At 38.4% G+C, this 21,016-nt stretch overlaps 1 protein-coding gene across 1 annotated transcript; it reads left to right on the top strand.

Annotated features, from left to right (window-relative positions):
- Nucleotides 1-216: 216 nt before the first annotated feature.
- On the top strand, nucleotides 217-19,464 carry LOC108711607 (chromaffin granule amine transporter). The gene is made up of 14 exons (XM_018253498.2): nucleotides 217-389; nucleotides 628-916; nucleotides 1,615-1,673; nucleotides 2,281-2,364; nucleotides 3,290-3,382; nucleotides 4,991-5,080; nucleotides 5,280-5,323; nucleotides 5,409-5,469; nucleotides 8,090-8,185; nucleotides 8,865-8,943; nucleotides 9,059-9,110; nucleotides 10,167-10,350; nucleotides 12,577-12,710; nucleotides 19,247-19,464. The coding sequence occupies exons 1-14, from the start codon at nucleotides 275-277 to the stop codon at nucleotides 19,298-19,300; spliced, it is 1,434 nt and encodes a 477-aa protein (XP_018108987.1). The 5' UTR covers nucleotides 217-274; the 3' UTR covers nucleotides 19,301-19,464.
- The last annotated feature ends 1,552 nt before the right edge of the window (nucleotides 19,465-21,016 follow it).

The following is a 21,016-nucleotide window of genomic DNA, read 5'->3' as shown; positions in this document are numbered from 1 at the left end:
TGAGAATTAAATTTAGCCCATAGTCAGATACATTAAGATAAACCAGCATATCATAGTTAATAAGTTTCTTAAGGTTGCTTAGCATTCACTGGTGAACCTCTAGTTATGATTTATTATGTCATTGCTGAATACATTATACAAACTAACAAATGTAGAGGGACAATGAAAAGTTAATTTCAGCTGGTGGCCTCATTGTCTTGAAATAATGTTTATTTATATTCATTTTTGATTTTAAGGCCCTTCCAGAATCAGAAGTAGTTGATGTCACAACACCATGGTGGAATGCTGCTTGTGTCCGTGGCTGAAGAAGAAGCGTGAGTCCCGGACAGTGGTTCTTATTGTGGTGACGGTGGCTCTGTTTGTGGACTGTATACTTAACACCGTTATTGGTAGGTCTGTGTGTTTTTTGCTGACTTTCTGGATAGATATTTAATTGTTGGCTGTTTTTCTAAGATTTTTTAAGTAGAATATAATACAGAAAGGGTGCAAAGTATAAAAAAAACATACTCCTCACCACAAGTGCCTGTGGGTTCCTACTCTCCAGAATACTACTTTGTAGAAACACAAACATTAGCAAGACAACTACAACCATACTCAAGTCATTGACAAATGTTCTTTCTCTGGCAGCTCCAATCCTTCCAACGGTACTGACTGACTCTCTACATGGAAAAGAAAACACATACGTAACATCCAATTCCTCTGCTGTCTCTTTTGTATCCAACCTTTCGCTCTTTGATAACTCAAGTGAAGGCATTTACCAAGAACAGAATGTCAGTAGGAAACAGGGATCTGGTGAATGCTTCGACCAGGGGAATGACAATTTACGTGGAGAGAACATGCAAATAGGTCTACTTCTTGCAATTAAGGACATCATGCAAATTTTGGCAAACCCCATAGTGGGAGCTATAACCAACAAGTAAGTTAATTAATGGGAAAATCCTATGAGGTTTATAAAAACCTTCAGACAATGCTGACTTCCCTGCAAATCTTATGGGGGGAGTATTTATTAAAACTCAAATTTATCTTATTATTTTAAGAATAACTTCCAAAAACAATTATGCTTAACTTACTATAAAACCCAAAATGAATTTTTCAGGAAAAAGGCTCAACAAAATTTGTGCAATTTTTTTTAGAATTGTTGCTGGAAAACCTTGACTTTTTTGAGTTGTCATCTGAAAACCTTGACTTTTTTTTAGTTGTCCAGCATCAAAATGCCCGAAAAACTCTCAAGATCATGAAATGATCTTCAGATTGTAAAAGGGATATCTGCCTTTGACTTCTACATGAATTCGAATGATTTTAGCTCTTTTTTAGCAGTGTTTTTAGATTCCGATTTAGCAGCCTTGGAGCATAATAAATTTTGAAAAGTTAGATTTTTCTTTTTCCCTCTAAAAATTTCCCCTTAAAAACTCAACCAGAAAAAATTTGAGGCTTAATAAATAGGCCCCCAAATGTCATATTTCATGTGAAAAGGCCCTTTGATATGGAGGACAACGCATCACTGGTGGCTATATTGCCAGAGAAGGAGCCTGTGGCATCTCGAGTCAACCCTATCACTAGAGACAAATAAATATTTTTTTACCCTTTCTTATAACTCTGATCTATTTTCCTTAGATTTGGATTTGATGCCCCATTGCTTGTTGGATTTGCTGTTGTGTTTGCATCCACTTTAAGTAAGTATAACACATACTAATAACAAATGTGTTTTTGTTAGTAGAAATGTATAATGTTTGCCATTATTTTTTATTTCTCTATCCTTGGTTCTGATAAATGCATCATACGTTGTTATCGTGTTTAGTAGGAAGTCGTGTGACATGTGTTTTACTGTATGAGACCTCCTTATAGTTTTATTGGGAATTAGCTAGGGTTTGGTTCCTCAATACAGTACCTCTCTAGATTTCTACAGATTAAATGCTAAAGCACCTGACTCAAGATAAAACTGAGATCAGCTAAGATCCTATGGGGGTTATGTAATAAAAGGCACTAAGTTAGCCCAGTAGCAGTAACCCTTAGAGACCAATGAGCACGTAGTTTTTACTGATCACCTGTTTAGAAGCAAACATCTTATTGGTTGCTATAGGTTACTGCTCCTGGGCAAACTTAGTGTCTTTTATTACATGTGGGCTTACATATTTTATTAAAGGGGGGTGCAGAACGCAAAGCCTGCTAATGTAAATTAACTCCCTCATAAGTGGCATCTTTAAACTTGCCAAGTGTTGCCAGACAATAAGTTTACTACCTATACAGATATGCATACATGTAGATTGGTTTGTTTTGCAGTGTATGCTTTTAGCGAAGAGTATGCTTTTCTTTGTGTGGCCCGGAGTTTGCAGGGTATTGGATCATCATTTACAACTGTGGCAGGTAAAATACCATATATATTTTTATTTCTTTGTAATAAAACTCCATTTAAGTCAGCCATAATGTTGATTAACAAAAAGAACAAAAAACATGGTCACATTGTTACTTTCAGGCTAATAATTTTCCAGGTTATAGGGCGAGGGACCCTGCTAAGCTGGAAATAGAGGTAACAAAATACTTTTGATGAGTTTTTGCCCTTATGCCTTGTGTGTTATTGCCCCTACTCAGGATAAACTTTGTATGCTGAATTAAAGCACAATGATACAACACTATCCCATAAGAAACCGCAAACTATAGTTACAGTTATAGGGATATTATTAAAGTCTTAAAAACAATGTTGATGGTCTGCTTCTTAGTGAAACCGAATCAGTGGTTAACATGAAACTGTATTTGAAGCCGGATGGAACACCCAATATTGCTACAGCTGGGGTCATAATTTGACTCCTGCAGCTGTTTGTCAAGTTGATCTGTGCATTGTACTGTACATGAAACGTTCCATACAAAGGAGTGTAGGGTACATATAATATAATTACCAGGTGGGTGACCAACTTTAAAAAGAAGATTATGCTTCAATAGTGTCAGCAAATCCAGTGGAGGACTCTAAACTAAGAACAATAAACAGTTTCTGACATGTAACAAACCCCAGTGGATATGTACATTACATGCTGTTGCAGCTTTCTTATAGAATATGGAATCTAGTCCATACATGTAAAATTCATATTAACATAAAATACACTACGCATCACATATCCCATTACAAATACAGATTTTTCCTAACATAGAGCAGTATATGTTAATTTCACTGCCATTGAATCTACTCTTGTAAAAGTACCAACTGCATACTGCTCATCACATTGCACCAATTCTGGGTAAAGTTTGTAATAATCTGTAAAATGATTTATATTGTAACTGAGTACATTTCCATCAGGCTTGGCCCTGGTAGCAAATATTTACCCAGATGACGGGGAACGAGCAAACGCCATGGCAATAGCTTCCAGTGGTTTGGCGGCTGGAGCTCTTGGTAAGTACAACAAGGTCTTATTGATGTTATGTATTGCTATAAGGCTTCTCTACTGGCAGGGCCTCGCGGCTCTAGCAGTTTGGAGTGGGGACCAAGGAGAAAGCTGTATGCAGAAAAGTCCAATTCGTGAGGCGTAAGGAGAGTTTGTAGTTGTATCCAAGATCTGCCAAGATCAGGGCAGGCAGCAAGTAGCGAAGTCAAAGTCAAAGCAGGCCGTCAAGAACCAATGGACCAAGGCACGATAACAATTTAGGAGCATCCAGGAACTTTAGCAAGAAAGACCAATATTCAGGCATTGAACCCGGGTCTCTGATGTCCTTTAATTTAGAATTTGCTCACCGAAATGCACAACAGGGCCAACAACGTCACTATGAGGCCTGTTTGAAAACCAAGCAGAGCACTACTTTATGTTTGTATGTATATTTATATAGCACATCACCATACATTAATAAAGCAGAGAATAAATAATACCATAATAGAATATAATTCAATACAATAATACAGTTATGTTCAAAATGAAACAATAAACATTTAGGGACAATAGGAAGGAGCTCCCTATCCTGTAACACTTAGGGGCCGATTCATCAATAGTCGAATATCGAGGGTTAATTAACCCTCGATATTCGACTGGGAACTAAAATCGTTCGACTTCGAATATCGAAGTCAAACGATTTAGCGCTAATCCTACGTTCGATCGATCGAAGGATTTTTCGTTCGAATCGTTCGATTTCGTTCGAATTCGAACGAATTTAACCAATTCGATGGTCGAAGTACCCAAAAAATACTTCGAAATTCGAATTTTTTTAATTCGAATCCTTCACTCGAGCTTAGTGAATCGGCCCCTTAAAGTATCAGTTGGTGTGTAAGTTACAAACATAAATAAGGTGTAGGTTGGCAATAAGTAGAGCTATTGACAACAGGTTTGTCTTGCTGTTTGCCTTATAAATAGTTTGTTATCTTCTCAAAACAGAGAGAGCCTATAAATAAATATATACAGCTTGATGGTGTATGTAAATTGAAAGGTAATCTAAAAACACAACATGAATTTATTATAGTAATAGTAAACAAAAAGTATGTCATGCCACCCCAAGAGATGCGGAAAGAATGTTGGTAGGGAGAAAATTGTGAGAGCCAGCAGGGAGCAGTACAATGGTGAGAAAAATAGAATAAAGTACAGGCCAATATGGACTCTAAAGAGCTACATAGAGGAGATCAAGTCATTAGCAGGTAATACAACCTAAAAATCTCACTTTCTAAAGAACTGTTTATGTCCTGCTCATTAATATGGACAGTGCTGGCGTTGCAGGGTGGAACGATATGTTACTCTAAAGATGACACTTGTATTTCATTCTATGATGCTTGTTCGGTGGGCTCATTGAATAGACTGTGTATGAATTTAGTAATTGACTTTGCCCTGCCCTTAAAATAAATACTCTGGGCTGCAAAGGTTTATACCTGACTGTGAATGGTACAATGTAGAGGGAGACTTTGATCCACTGGTATACAAACCTTTAGGAGTCTAATATATACAAAGCAATTTATTTATAAATATATATATGTACAGTATCAAATAATAACTTTTACTATCCCGTTGTCTCCCCTGTGCAGTTGGTGCTCCCTTTGGATCTCTCATGAATGGGTTTTTGGGGAAGTCCTCTCCACTCTTGGTCATAGCAGCTGTGACTCTGCTGGATGGGTGTAAAAGAGATTTTTATATATATATTATTTGTCATGTAAACACGTGTATGTAAAATATATATTGTATACAATTTCAGCATTACTTTTCTATCTGTACACTGTCAAAAATTGTACAGATACTGTATATATTTGCATGAATGTAATAATATGATGTGTGTTTGGCCACACTGCTGATATTCCTTTTCTACATTGCCTTTAGCCCTCCGGCTGTGTATATTTAATCCAACAAAATTTTCCCCAGGAGTAAGTACCTGCTTTCATACTTACTGAGGTTCAGAAAGACAAAGAGTATATTGGCTCCTTGTAATACTTTTTTTCCTCTTTATAGAGTGTTCCTGCAACACCTTATCGGACTCTACTCACCGATCCTTACATTTTGGTGACTATTGGTAATGCCAATTGTGTGATAATTAAAGAAAGTACCAGAATTCATCCCATATCTGGCCAGTCCTACACTTAAATATAATGAAGCAATAGAATTCTTTATGTATCAGATGAAAATTGAGTGTAGGACTGGCCAGATATGGGATGACTTTGACGTAGTTGGCCAGCTTAAATATATTGCAATATATGGACAAACAATCCCTGTTTTGTTTAAAGGGTAAGGCATTTTGCAGTAGCAGTATGCACAAAATGTCTCTGTCTTAAATATATTGATAATGGGTTGAGTGCAGAGGACTCTTGTATTTGTCTATATATCTCTTTATCTAGCTATATATATATTTGGTCTACAATAAACCTTTGAAGTAAGATGTTGTTCCTGCCTTGTTGATTACACACTGGAGTGCCGTCATCTCTGTGGATATTGATGTTTTCTTAAGACTGGCACCCAGGACTCTATGTACTTATGGTGTGCGATCCTCATACTGTGGGACTACTATATATATATATATATATATATATATATATATATATATATATGATGGTTTTAGGAAAGCCTAGGGAAAGTAGTCTGGGACAGTCTAATATTGTAGAATTATTTTTGGTTTATTCCCCTTTGTCTACCATAATGCTATGTATTATGCTATATATTATTATTAAGCACTGCGTATCTTGACAGCGCTATATAAATAAATGATGATGATGATATATATATATATATATATATATATATATAGATCCGCAATGGTGCACTCCACAATAAGATAGGTACTCGCCTAGGTGCTGGTAACGGAATTATATATAATACTTGAAAAAAGGAAAGGTCTAAGGAACGATCACACTAAGCACGATCACGATGGATACAATCTGCCCTGATGGCTTTAATTCTCTTGCTCACTATACACGTGGTTTATTTGTTTATCTCCCCATGCTGGGGGGCGCACCTTGATGACGTCATGACACTACTTTTGGCGCCAATCTTTGTATGTTATTTAGGACCTCACTGTGTGTTATGTTTTACCTCCTGAGGACGGCTAGAGTGTACTAGCCGAAACGTTGAGGAATAAATGTCACAGCCCATGGGGGCTTATTTTCTTGCGAAAGTCCTGTGAGTGCAGTCTTTTTTCAAGTATTATATATATATATATATATATATATATATATATATATATATATATATATATATATATATATATATATAGCATTTTGGTAGACAAAGGGGAACAAACCAAAATAATTCTACAATATTAGATAGTCTCATAAGCAAATAACACATGCAGATTCCGTTATTAACTAGAAAAGCAAAGTGGCTGACTGTCCCAGACTACTTTCCCTAGGCTTTACTAAAACCATAATAACATTCTGTGTGGGAAGAATGTTTCTGGACATCTGCAGAGTATTAAGAGACAATAAGAGTGAAAATCCTAGAAGAAATGCATTGTTCTTCAGATACTAGATCTGTTGTGTTGACCAGTTTTCAGGGTTTATGGGAGGAGAGTAGGAATTAAGAAGGGTGGCTGATATTAGGAGAGTTTAGTATTTAATCATGGAAGAGGAGTTGAGGGAGAATTTGAAGGCCTGGAGGTTTTTTCAAAGTCTGATTGCAAGAGGCAATGGGGCAAATTCACTAAGATTCGTAGTTGCGCCAGGCGTAACTTCGCCGCACTTCACCACACTTCACCAGGCGTAGTTTCGCCAGCACTTTGCAAATTCACTAAAATCCGAAGTTGCGCTCAGGGGTAGCGTAAGGTTGCGAAGTTGCGCTAGCTTTGATTCGCTAAGTAAAGCGAAGTTACGCTAGCGAAGGCTAATTTGCATACGGCGCCAAATTCAAATTTCAATGGAGGAATAGGTATCAGCACTACAAATGGCTAGAAAAGCTTCAAAACATCAAATAAAATTTTTATTTTGCCCTACACATGTGCCCACTGTCTAGGTAAGTTGCCATGAGTCAGGAGATGAAGGGGGAAGGAGGAGAGCCCCAAAAATAAATTTGATCTTTTTCAGCCTATCACCCATAATGTAGAAAACACGCCAGCGTTTTTTGGGACTTAGAAAAAAATTGGCCTTTTTTTGAAGCAATCCCTATCTACTCTATTGCGCTTCGCCTGTTCTGAGGTGGCGAAGGAAGTCTAGCGTAAAAGGTAGCGTTTAGTGAATTTGCGTAGTTACGTCGCTAGCGAAAATTCGCCAGGCGTAAGGGTGCGAAGTAACACTAGCAAAACTACGCCAGCGTTCGTTAGTGAATTTGTGCAGTAACGAAAATGCCAAACGCTAGCGAAGTAACGCTAGCGTTCGGCGCTTAGTGAATTTGCCCCATTAATGAGTTTCAAAGGAAGGACAGTTAAAGAGTTGTGATAAGTTAAGTGGGAAGATTTTACAAGAAAGAAGTGTGGGAGGTTCTGCCCAGGTTCATGTTTCTGTCCATGTCTTTGATAATAAAAAAGACGATGTATGCAAGATAAATGCAAGAGTAATTGTAGCCTTCATACACACTAATATTCTACCATGAACGCATAAACTTAAGTGTTGTTGATATAATGCGCCTTAATAATGCTGCTATTCTGTGTGAACAAGGCCTTAATGTGCACCATGATCTTGTAAGATGCTTTTGTTGTTTCTCTTTAGTGGGATACTTCCTGACTAAATTCAGCTCTGGCATATTGCAAGCAACTCTGCCTATAAGAATGTTGCAACACATGTGTGCCCCCAGCTATCAGCTAGGTAAGTTGTTGACAGTCAAGCCTATAAATTTGTGTTTTAAAGAGACCTTCTGCTAACTAATGGCAGATTTTTTAAAAGCAATATTAAATGTTATGTGGGTCAAGCTTGCTTATTCCTTGGTGCTGATTGCCTGTCTATGATTCCTGGTCCTTGGGATTTTCTGGTTCTGACACCAGCCTGTTACTGATCTAACATTTGACTCACGTGTTGTTTTTCTGGTACTGACCCGGTCTGCCTGACTACAATTATTCAGTCTTTACTGGTAGGGATGGGCGAATTAGAACCATTTCGTTTCGCCAAAAATCCGCCGCCGTCGAAATGTCGCTGACGGCCATTAAAGTCTATGGTGGTCACATGATTTTTGTCGCGAGGCTAAATTCTTTTTTGACGCACAACGCCATACAAGTCTATGGGCGTAATTTTCACAGCGAAACAAGGGAAAAAATTCGCCCATCCCTATTTACTGGCTCCTTTCCTGCTCTATGTTTGACTCCCTTGATTGTCCCTGTGGGAGTTGCTGGATTCAAGACCTGGCGGCACCTGAGTAGCTGAGGGCTACGACCATGGACAAAGGTGACTGTTATAGTCAGAAGATCATGTCTAGACTGGAATCCAGTGACTTCCTCTGGGGTTTTGAATTCTAAGTTTCACCTTATTTTCAAACATATTTTCCCCTTAGGTCTGGCCCTTGCTCCAGCTACAATCACCTGCATTTTGACTCTTAATGGATTTGCATTTCTGTCCTTAAAATGGGGGAGGTGAGTGAAAAGGAAACCATTAAGAGGTGGGCTTGTGTGATAGAAGGAAGAAAGCAATTCTATGGACTGATGGATATTAAAGACCTGATGACTGACCTATTTTTTCACACTCTAGGTGGCTATGCATTTTGCTTGGATTCATTATTCAAGGAATCGGGATAATGTTTGTGAGTACTGGCATTCCTTATTGTGCATGTTTTGTGCTGAGGAATTTTACTTATAGAAGGGAAAATATTCTGTTCAGTATTCCATTAAAGGAAATGTAAAATTGCTCAGCGTGCTCTAAGCATTTATTATACTGATCCTGGGCAAATATGGAGTAACAGTCTCATTTTAGTGGTTTTGTAGGTGTTGTGAAACCATGAATAAACTCACTTTCATTAAAACCATTGGAAATTATTAAAAGATCAGAATATAAAAAGTATGAATGAAAAAAAATGCTGAACAATGAGGAATACCTCAAAAACCTCCAAAAATTCACGTTTTTCAGACCATTCCTACCAAAAAAAAAATCTGAAAACCTCTAAATGTCCAAATTGATTAAAAATGGTCGAATAGGTTCAGCGCAGCGTCCATTGATTTCTATGGTGCCCTGACAACTTTTAGAGTTTTTCATGATTTTTACACTTAATAAATCTTGAATTTATAGAGTTTTAAAGAAATATAGAAAAAAAACACACATTTTTACAGATTCATGAAAAAAATCTATAAATTCAATTGTTAGGAGCAGTAACCCCATATCAACCAATAAGATGCTTGCTTTTAAACAGGTGACCATTAAATTCAATAAGGGGTAACTGCCCGTGGGCAAACTTAGTGCCTTTTATTACATAACCCCCTTAGTGTCTTATATTACATAACACCCTTTTATACCTCTTTCTACTCTGCTATCACCACTATGCACAATATTATAGCATGCCACCCAGCATTCATTTCAAGGTGTGAGAATAATCTTTTCATAATGGATTAACATTGCAGTTAGTGATCGTAATTTTTCGGCAAGTTTCGCTGCAAAAATGACTCAAATAGACTAGAAAAATTTCTATAGTCTTCAATGCATTTTGCTAAATTTTTGCAGTTTCACAAATTTTTTGGTGAAGCAAAACGGGTCAGATTGGCCCATCACTATTTGTAGGACATCATGAGCCACCTGACCCAAATGTCTACTTGAGATTTGTTCCATGTATAATAATGACAATACTAACCTTTCTTCTCTGTCCTAGTTGCCTTTAGCTGGAAATATCTTTGAACTCATTGGACCAACCATTTTGATAGGAATTGGTACTTCCTTGGTGGGGGCGTCAGTAATACCACTGATGGCGTATCTCATTGATCTGCGTCACACATCATCCTATGGTGGAATATACGCCATAACTGATACAGCTTTGTGTCTTGGATTTGCTGTAGGTGAGGAATTACCCAACACTCATTGTATATGGGCAATAATATATAATCCATGGCCATCAATATATATTTTCTGTTTATTTCTACAATAGGTATGTGTGGTGTAAAGGGCAAATTAGTTTTTCATTTTGGAGTTTTACATTTTGACCAACACACACACTTTATAGTCCTTCCATTCTCCTCTAAATTGCTGCAATAAAGCTCATAAATACACAGGGTGCAAGTGCAGTCTCACTAAAATGAATACAAATGTTGCACATATTGATGCCATTCATTAAAGGTATAGTATCTAAACACACAGCGCCAATGTCCCCACCCACTCTTCTCTGATGAACAGCCGGTTATTGTGGCTTTTGACACCATGGGAACCTCAAGCTGCTGCCACCCTGCAATAATAGATGCTAATAATGTTGTAGCACACACTGAAAATAACGTAATTCCCTTAAAGTATTAGCCACCACTTGTATAGATATGGGACCTGTTATCCAGAATGCTAGGGTTTTCAGGATAACGGATCTATCTGTACTTTGAATCTTCATACCTTAAGTCTACTAGAAAACCATGTAAACATTAAGGGGGTTATTTATCAAAGGCCGAGTTTGTGAGGTTTTTTTCTACCTTGAATAAATTCACAACTCAAATGTTTGGTTATTTAAGAAAAAACCCAAATGTAAAAAAGTTGAATTAATGCAGGGGGAAAACTTGAATACTCAAATTAATTGAGTTATCACTGAAAAACAACCTTGAATTGATTTAGTTCTTAAGAGAAAACAACTGTAAAAACCTGAGAAATTATGAAGGCAAAAAAAAATCTTCAGATTTTTCAAGGGACATCTGCCATTGACTTCTACATGACCTCGACAGGCTTTAGCTGGATTTATTTATTTATTTTGGATTCGGGCTTTTAGCAGCTTCGGAGCACAATAAAAAAAAAATATTTTTAGTGAAACTACCCTCAAAACCTCAATTAAATAACCCCCTGAATAAACCCAGTAGACTGGTTTTGCTTCCAATAAGAATTCATTATATCTTAGTTTGGATCAAATACAATGTACTTGGATAAAGTGGAGTCTATGGGAGATGGCCTTTCCATGATTCGGCACTTTCTGGATACCTGGTTTCCAGATAACAGATCCCATACCTGTACCTAATGTGCAATTTTTAGCAGGCATGGCTTTCCACAAGGCCAAAATTATTCTGGAATTCTATAATAAATGGAACAATTTTCACAGCGTGTACTGGCTGCCAGTTTGTAAGCAAACATTTGATTGTAGCTAATTTTTAGTGATGGGCGCAATTGTGCCGTTTCACTTTCCTGCGAAATTTGCGAAACGGTGAAAAATTCGCGAAAAGGCGAATTTTTCGCGAACATTTGAGTCTCGTTTTTGATGCCGGCTTCCTTTTTTTTGGACGCTGGCGCACATTCGCCGGCAAAAATGCACCAGCGTCCAAAAAACGGACGCCGGTGTCCAATTTGTTTTCACGCCCGTTTCGCTAATTTATTCGCTGGCAGCGAATTGCGCAAATTTGCGTCTGGCAAAAAAATTCGCCCATCACTACTAATTGTATACCTTCTATTACATAACCCTGTAAGTGGAAACATATTCTTCATGGCTATATCACATCTAAGGACCCGATCACAAATACTATGGTCAATTTTTATATGGAGCCAGTTAAAGTGGACCTGTCACCCAGACACAAAAATCTGTATAATAAAAGTCCTTTTCAAATTAAACATGAAATCCAATTTCTATTTTTTATTAAAGCATTCATAGCTGTTGTAAGCTCATTTAAACATCTCAGTTGCCAATCAAATATTGTCTGCCCCCTCCTCTATGCCTGTGGCATAGAGGTGGGGCAGGCAATTACTTTCACTTTCCATTCAGCACTTCCTAGATGTCACTGCTCTCCCCACATTCCCCAGTTCTCTTCACCATTTAATTGTGTAACCAGGACATGGGGATGGACATCAGGTCCCCCATTCTGGTGCACAAACAAGATTCTGAGATGATACAAGGCTTGTCTTAATAACAGTGTCCACAAAATGGCTGCTGCCTGCTTGCTATAATTTTGAAATCCCAGACTGAAGGAAATAAGATTCAAATAATTTATGTAGTGTAATTAAAGTTCATTATCCTTGACTAATCTGATAAAATAGGATTTTGAATAATTTTTTTTGGTGACGGGTCCCCTTTAACCTGTCTATTTGTTTCTGTTGTGACTCCTTAGGCCCATTATTCGGTGGAGCCATTGCAAGTGTCATCGGATTCACCTGGTTAATGGTCATATTAGGTCTGTTACAAATTGTTTACGCCCCTTTCTTCATTCTCCTACATAATCCCAATGGAAAAGATGAGAAACAGGTGAGAAAACGCTCTCTGCCTTCTGTATTCAAATGTGCTTGAAATAGTTGCAGTGTTTTAGCTGAACTATGGCCAATAAAATGTTCAGCCATGCACTTACGAATAAACTAAAAAATGCATCAAATCAACAGAGTTTGTTCTAAAAATCTCCAACTTTGGGGTTAGATACTAAACAAGGCCATGAATGAGCTACAAAGAATAGTGTATTTTATTAGCTAGCAACTAGGGTGTTCCCATATTAACTAAAGGATCAGACAGTGTTGCTAAACTGAGGCTTAAATAAGGACTTTCTAAAGAGAAATGACAATTTGAAACATCTAGGGGCACATTTACTTAGCTCGAGTGAAGGAATAGAAGAAAAAATACTTCGAATTTCGAATGTTTTTTTTGGCTACTTTGACCATCGAATTGGCTACTTCGTCCTTCGACCACGACTTAGAACCGAACTATTCGAACTAAAAATCGCTCGACTATTCGACCATTCGATAGTCGAAGTACTGTCTCTTTAAAAAAAACTTCGACCAACTACTTCGCCACCTAAAACCTACCGAACATCAATGTTAGCCTACGGGGAAGGTCCCCATAGGCTTTCTAACCAATTTCTGATCAAAGGAAAATTGTTTGATCGATGGATTAAAATCCTTCGAATCGATCGAACGATTTTTCCTTCGATCGTTTTATCGTAGGAAATGCGGTAAATCCTTCGACTTCGATATTCGAAGTATTTTACTTCGACGGTCGAATATCGAGGGTTAATTAACCCTCGATATTCGACCATTAGTAAATGTGCCCCCTAGAGAACAATTCTTGAAAAAAGAGATAAGGGAAAATCTTCAAAATAAGTAAAATCTACAACCCCCACTTATCATATCACAAACAGCTTACCCAACACAGTGGAGGAAAGCCACAGATTTAGGTATTGTTTATGTACTCAATCCTCGGCCAGGGGAAATTTCCTGCTACTTTGGGAGGTAGACCAGATTTAAGGAAAATGTTAGGGTAAGCTTGGACAAGTTTTGCAGGGAGAATCCATTATAATTGCAGAGCTGCTAGTGTGGTTTTTGGAGAAAACATAAGTATAAAGACCTATGAAAGCTGCAGGGCTGGTTAGTAACTCATTCAGTAGAGCAATTGCATGCCTTCATGGAAGCTTTTATACGCATCAGAGATTAATGAGATGGAATGGTAAATACTATGCAGATGGCTGTAGCCTTTCTATCCTATGAATATGAAAAGATGTATTAGAACATGTTATAGTGTAAATTATAGTGTAATATATACCAAGGTTTTGCAGTAGTAATAACTAGCATTCACAAACTTTTTTGGGAATTTTCTAGTCCTGGACAACTTCATGTCAGCACCAAGAGGATTACCCTCTGTCTTGTTTCTACCAGAAGAACCTTAAAAAAAAGCTTAAGAAGACCAAACTCATTCCATTTGAACCATCGTTTGAACCCCCTTCCATCAAAATAAACTATTTTCTTTTTAGCCTCGGGAATAGGGATGTAGCGAACGTCGGAAAAAAAGTTCGCGAACATATTCGCGAACTTGCGCAAAAATGCGAGCGGTTCGCGAACGGTTCGCGAACCCCATAGACTTCAATGGGAAGGCGAACTTTAACATCTAGAAAAGACATTTCTGGCCAGAAAAATGATTTTAAAGTTGTTTAAAGGGTGCAACGACCTGGACAGTGGCATGCCAGAGGGGGATCAAGGGCAAAAATGTATCTGAAAAATCTGCCTGTGTGTGCTTGGAAGAGATAGTGTAGGGGGAGAGCTGTTAGTGATTTCAGGGACAGATGATAGTAAGCTTGCTGGCTAGTAATCTGCTTGATACTGCTCTGTATTGGAGGGACAGAAGTCTGCAGGGATTTGAGGGACATTTTAGCTTAGGTAGCTTTGCTGGCTAGTAATCTACTGTTCTCTTTAAACAACTGCCATACGTTGACCTTGTAGGCATTGTTTGCCCAGTTTTTTTGGACGCAGCCACTGAAGCACAGTTGCCAGAAAAAATATGCCATATAAATGCTGAAAATATAAATTTTTTTGGTTGCAGCCACTGAAGCACAGAGGTTTTTCTAGAGACGATAATATTATCAATATTTAGACAAAATGTGAACAAGCTCACACAGCTAGATGGCGGGTTGAAGAAAACACTGTGCAAATAATGCCTACAAGGTCAACGTATACACTACTACAGCGGTGGATACGGATTACGTAAAATATATTATGGCTGCTTGAAAAAAGTCACTCCGGTGTTTTTTCTGGAGACGGTAATATTATGGATATTTAGACAGAATGTGAACAAGGTCACACAGCTAGATGGCAGTTGGTTGAATAACACACTGGGCAAAAAATGCCTACAGGGCAAATAATGCCTAAAAGGTCAACTTATACACTACTACAGCGGTAGTAAAATAAAAAAAAGTAAAATAAAAAAAAAATGAATATTAAAAAAAAAAAATTAAAGTTGGTGCTGCTGAACTACTAGGAGCAGCAGATTAGCACACCAGTCCCACTCCCCAACACTGCTAGACTAATAGCACTGGGCTCTTATAGTAGTAGTAGTAGTAGTAGTAAAACAACAAAAAAATAAATAAAAGCAGTCCTTACAAGGACTACTGTTATTGCAGCAGTCAGCAGATGAGATCAGAAGCAGGACAGCTGCCCACTGCAGCTACATACAGAGCACTGCAGTAGAAGGTAGATTACTAGCCAGCAAAGCTACCTAAGCTTAAATGTCCCTCAAACCCCTGCAGACTTCTGTCCCTCCAATAACAGAGCAGTATCAAAACGATTACTAGCCAGCAAACTTTCAACTGTCCCTGAAATCACTAACAGGCAGCAGCTCTCTCCCTACACTATCTCTTCAGCACACACAGGCAGAGTGAAAAAACGCTGCAGGGCTTCGGTTTTTATAGGGAAGGGGAGTGGTCCAGGGGAGAGCTTCCTGATTGGCTGCCATGTACCTGCTGGTCTGGGGTGAGAGGGCAAAAAAAAGCGCCAACAATGGCGAACCCAAAATGGCGAACGTCGCGCGACGTTCGCGAACTTCCGGCGAGCGCGAACACCCGATGTTCGCGCGAACAAGTTCGCCGGCGAACAGTTCGCGACATCTCTACTCGGGAAAGCATTAGGCCTGTCAGCAAAAAAATCTAGAAAATGAGGGTTAAGTCTAAGGGGTCTTTTGTCCTCTTACTTGCTCAGCTACCAGACATCTGCTGGCATTGGTGTATATGGCTCTAATACCCCTCTTTATTTTTACAGATATGTGATTGAGGTGTCACAGGTTGAATAGTTAAAAGTATTTAGCCTAAATCTTATGGATTCTTTTCACCTTTTCCCACCATGTTGGGGAAATGCTTTAAAGGAAAGATACCAAGGTGGTTTATTGCCAATAGGTTAGCCACAATAGTGCAAGCTAGAATGTTATTTATTCTGTAGAATGCTTTACCAAACTTGAGTACACAACTATAGAAGCTCTTTCAGTTTGTTTAGGATAGCAGCTGCCATATTAGCTTGGTGTGACATCACTTCCTACCTGCTCACTCATAGCTCTGGGCTCAGATTACAGAAGGGAGTAGAGGAGGAAGGACAGAGAAGGGAAGGAGAGAGGAACAAACTGAGCATGCTCAAACTCATGCCTTGGAGGTTTAAGCTGAAACCAGGAAGAAGAAGCCCATGTGTACTCAATAGAAGAAAAGAAATGTGGTGTTCCTTTTGACTGAGGACTCAGAGAAGCATTACTTTGAGGAATTGCTGGTGTATTTATATAGCCATTTCTGATAAAACATTCTTAGTTTCAACCTTTGCTTCTCCTTTAAATGAAACATCAAAGCCAACTGCCTCGCTTTGAATTTTGTTTAAAAAGGTTGAGGTAAAAAAAATTGGGCCCATGGCCTATAAGCTCTTTAGTCATCCAGCTCAGTAATATGGCAGAAGGTGTTTTTGCAAGCCTGAAATGAGAAGGCTCTTGAACAGTCATTGAACTTGCCTCTGAGCCGTTTCAGTTGTAATTCCTGTTTGTGCATATATTAATAACGGATGGGAATCAGGTTATTCTTCTTTCTGAGCAGCCTTTAGCCGTATACAATAAGAAGGTTCCTCTCCCACTCAATAGCTTAGCAGCCCAGGATGTAGTTCCATGAGCTTCAGGCAAGGTAACAATATTGATTTTGTATTTTATTATAAAGGGGATTTTACTGAATTTTACTTGTTAATGATTCTCCCAGTTGAAGTCTACTTTAGATTTTTTTTTTCTTTGGAGCCAGTCTCTTGCAATATGTTAATGTCACTGGGTGTAACGGGTTTACTGGGTGTAGCAATATGCTGGTTTAGTAAGTGTCGGCCAATCTGTATGTATTTAGTTATGATTAACTAATCTTCTAACTAATTTAGTTCTGGGGCTAGGATACTGACTTGCCTAAAATCAGAAGTTAAATGTACGTCATGTGGCTCTGCAGGATCAATAACTTGTACAGATATTATGGCTGCTCGAAGAAACTGCCAAACTGATAATTACACACTGCAATAATTCTAGGGCCTGAGGGCATTGAGTATTTTTGAGCCATAATTGCCTGACCCCCGTGTGAGGCAGGTCTCTGGAATCCATTACAGAGTGTACAGAGCTATGTCCACCCCTTAAATACAGAGCTACCTGCGAGTGAGATGGTTCTACTCAGCAGTAGCATACAGGCAAATACCATTCAAGTCAATTGAATGCTGCCGGCAAAACTGGTGGGCAGCTGGAAATTGCATGGACTGCAAAACATTGGAAGATGAAGATGATAATGTAATGATGATGTATTCTGGATATTCTTTAGACTTTATTAAATGTTCCATTTGGAAGTAAGTGGAATTGGGCTAAAAAAAAATCCCAAACTAGAATATTACACTCATAAAAAGCACTTTGATGAGTATCTGGACATGAATGGGGCAGAGTTATGGACTGCTTTGAATGTGATGTGATTATTTCAAAGTCAAAATCCATAGCATTGTTATTTTCTGCTGAGGTCTTGTGGTCTGGCTGTGATCTGATCATAATAAATAGTTATGGGCGAATTTGGGGCGTTTCGCTTCACTGGAAAATTTACAAAACGGCACCGGCGTCTCGATTTTGACGCCGGTGTCTGTTTTTTGGACACCGGCATCTGTTTTTTGGATACCGGCGCAAATTTGCGGGCGAATTTTCGCAGGGGGTTTTCGAAAATTTATTTGCGGGCGGCGAATTGCATGAATTTGCCATTCATTCGCGCCTGGCAAATAAATTCGCCCATCACTAATAATAATGAATATTATTATTTACATTATATGGTGTAAGGATCTGTTAGTGTACTTGTTGGGATGCAGAAAATGTTATTGCTAGACTAAGACTAAGAAGCAGACAGTAGGTAAACTGTCAATTCTGCATTATGTAGAGGGTGGCTCGGGGCTCTGTCAATAGCTTTTTTTGCTAAGTTGTAATAATATAGAATATATTGGGTATTTCATCGACTTTGGTTATAGCTCTAATTCCTAAAGGTTGGTTTTCAGAGGGACTAATTGCTTTATTAGGGGAAATAACCTGCTTTTGATCCAGTCCTGGCAAAGCTGCACTCATTTTGGGATTACACAAATGTACCGTTATATGTGTTATCTCTTTTTCTTCATATTTGCCTTTGTTTATCATTGTGAAACTATTTGGGGTCATTTACCTGCAGTGCAGAATTTCAAGTGATCATTAAACTGGATCATTAAATTAATGGATCATTAAACTCGGCTTGTTTTTAGGCAATAGATATGGCAGAGATTATCTGTGTTTGCCACAAAAAACACAGCCCTCATTTCAGTTTAATACATCTCCTATCTATTATTTTGGCTGGGAGAAGTTTTCTTCTGTGTTCATACCTACTTATTTGTGACCTTTATATGTGTTTGACATTTGATATTTTATACAAGGCATGTTATTATTCCATGTTGCTGGGTTTTAGGGTCAATGCAAGCTGAATGTATTTGAATTTATAGCACTCCTATATACGACTCCCTGTCATATCTGGCCTCACCTGGCTACCTATTGGAAGGTTTCTGCTCCTTATTCAGATTTTATGCTCTTAGTGAGAGTTCTTATATCTCATTAAATTCTGCACCTGAAATTACCTTTTGTGTCCGCACTTGCATTTTCTGCAATGTGGTTGGCTGTATTAACCTCCCATTTTAGGGATGTTTCCTTGCTACCTTGCCACTTTGTGCTGACACGGAGTTGTTGAGGGAGAACTGTATCGTATTTACAATGATTTCCCTTAGCTAGTCATCTCCTTGTCAACAGACCTTTCTCTGGTACCTTTTTAGAAGCTTGCCACTAAGATGATGAAAAAGGTTTGGGGATGGTCTTTTAAAGCTTTGCAATGGTCCTTCTGGCAAGATCAGGAGGGCTGGCTACCAATATAGAGTTGTCCGCGATAGGAAAATCATGGTAAGTAATCATTTGTCTAGCTGACATATGATAAGCAGAGTACTGTACACCTTCAGTTATCTAATGTAGATAATATTGTCTTTAAGCCCATTTTAAACCATGGAAAAATGCAAGACGAGGCCAAGTCTGATGACCACTAGATGCACAACTCACTGGACCTGCTTCACACATCTACACCCGAGAGACTTATCATGTTGGCCAACATCAAGCAGTGGCATTTACAACATTAAAGCAACTTGTTACCTCCCGTTGATGTTAATCATAATACTGTTGCATGCTTTATCTGATATAATACTGTATATTGATGTCCATAACCTAGCATCTGTTTAAGTGGAATGAAAGACAAATGAATACAACTTTGATTATATTAAGTTCATATAAATTGCTAAATATAATTATATTATTCCAAGTTTTGAATGCTGTTCCTGTGCACCCTGCTGGATTTCTGCTCAATAATTGCTAGGTAGAACAATGCTGCATGGTGGTTGTTACCACTGTAAGGTTTCAATACTACATAGTTAGTTACATAGTTAAATTGGGTTGAAAAAAGACAAAGTCCATCAAGTTCAACCCCTCCAAATGAAAACCCAGCATCTATACACACACCCCTCCCTACTTTTAATTAAATTCTATATACCCATATCTATACTAACTATAGAGCTTAGTATCACAATAGCCTTTGATATTATGTCTGTCCAAAAAATCATCCAAGCCATTCTTATAGTCATTAACTGAATCAGCATCACAACATCACCCGGCAGTGCATTCCACAACCTCACTGTCCTGACTGTGAAGAACCCCCTACGTTGCTTCAAATGAAAGTTCTTTTCTTCTAGTCTGAAGGGGAGGCCTCTGGTACGGTGATCCACTTTATGGGTAAAAAGGTCCCCTGCTATTTGTCTATAATGCCCCCTAATGTACTTGTAAAGTGTAATCATGTCCCCTCGCAAGCGCCTTTTTTCCAGAGAAAACAACCCCAACCTTGACAGTCTCCCCTCATAATTTAAGTCTTCCATCCCTCTAACCAATTTAGTTGCACTTAGTCTCTGCACTCTCTCCAGCTCATTTATATCCCTCTTAAGGACTGGAGCCCAAAACTGCACTGCATACTCCAGATGAGGCCTCACCAGGGACCTATAAAGAGGCAGAATTATGTTTTCATCTCTTGAGTTAATGTCCTTTTTTATGCAAGACAGAACTTTATTTGCTTTAGTAGCCACAGAATGACACTGCCCAGAATTAGACAACGTGTTATCTACAAAGACCCCTAGATCCTTCTCATTTAAGGAAACTCCCAACACACTGCCATTTAGTGTATAACTTGCATTTATATTATTTTTGCCAAAGTGCATAACCTGCATTTATCAACATTGAACCTCATTTTCCAGTTTGCTGCCCAGTTTTCCAGTTTAGACAAATCACTCTGCAAAGTGGCAGCATCCTGCATGGAACCTATAGTTCTGCACAATTTAGTATCATCTGCAAAATAGAAACAGTACTTTCAATGCCCACCTCCAGGTCATTAATAAACAAGTTGAAAAGCAAGGGACCTAGTACAGAGCCCTGCGGTACTCCACTAACAACACTGGTCCAATTAGAAAATGTTCCATTTACCACCACTCTTTGTAGTCTATCTTTTAGCCAGTTCTCTATCCAGGTACAAATATTATGTTCCAGGCCAACATTCCTTAATTTAACCAGTAACCTTCTGTGTGGCACTGTATCAAATGCTTTAGCAGAGTCTAAGTAAATCACATCCACTGCCATCCCAATACTGGTTTTATAGAAACAACTGTAATTTCAACTGATTGTTCTAAGTATCTCCGTTCATACATTATTACAAGTGGAGAACAGCA

The sequence above is a fragment of the Xenopus laevis genome, chromosome 3L (genome assembly GCF_017654675.1).
Source record: "Xenopus laevis strain J_2021 chromosome 3L, Xenopus_laevis_v10.1, whole genome shotgun sequence".
NCBI classification, from domain to species: Eukaryota; Metazoa; Chordata; class Amphibia; order Anura; family Pipidae; genus Xenopus; species Xenopus laevis.
This window is presented reverse-complemented; position numbering and strand designations above follow the sequence as displayed.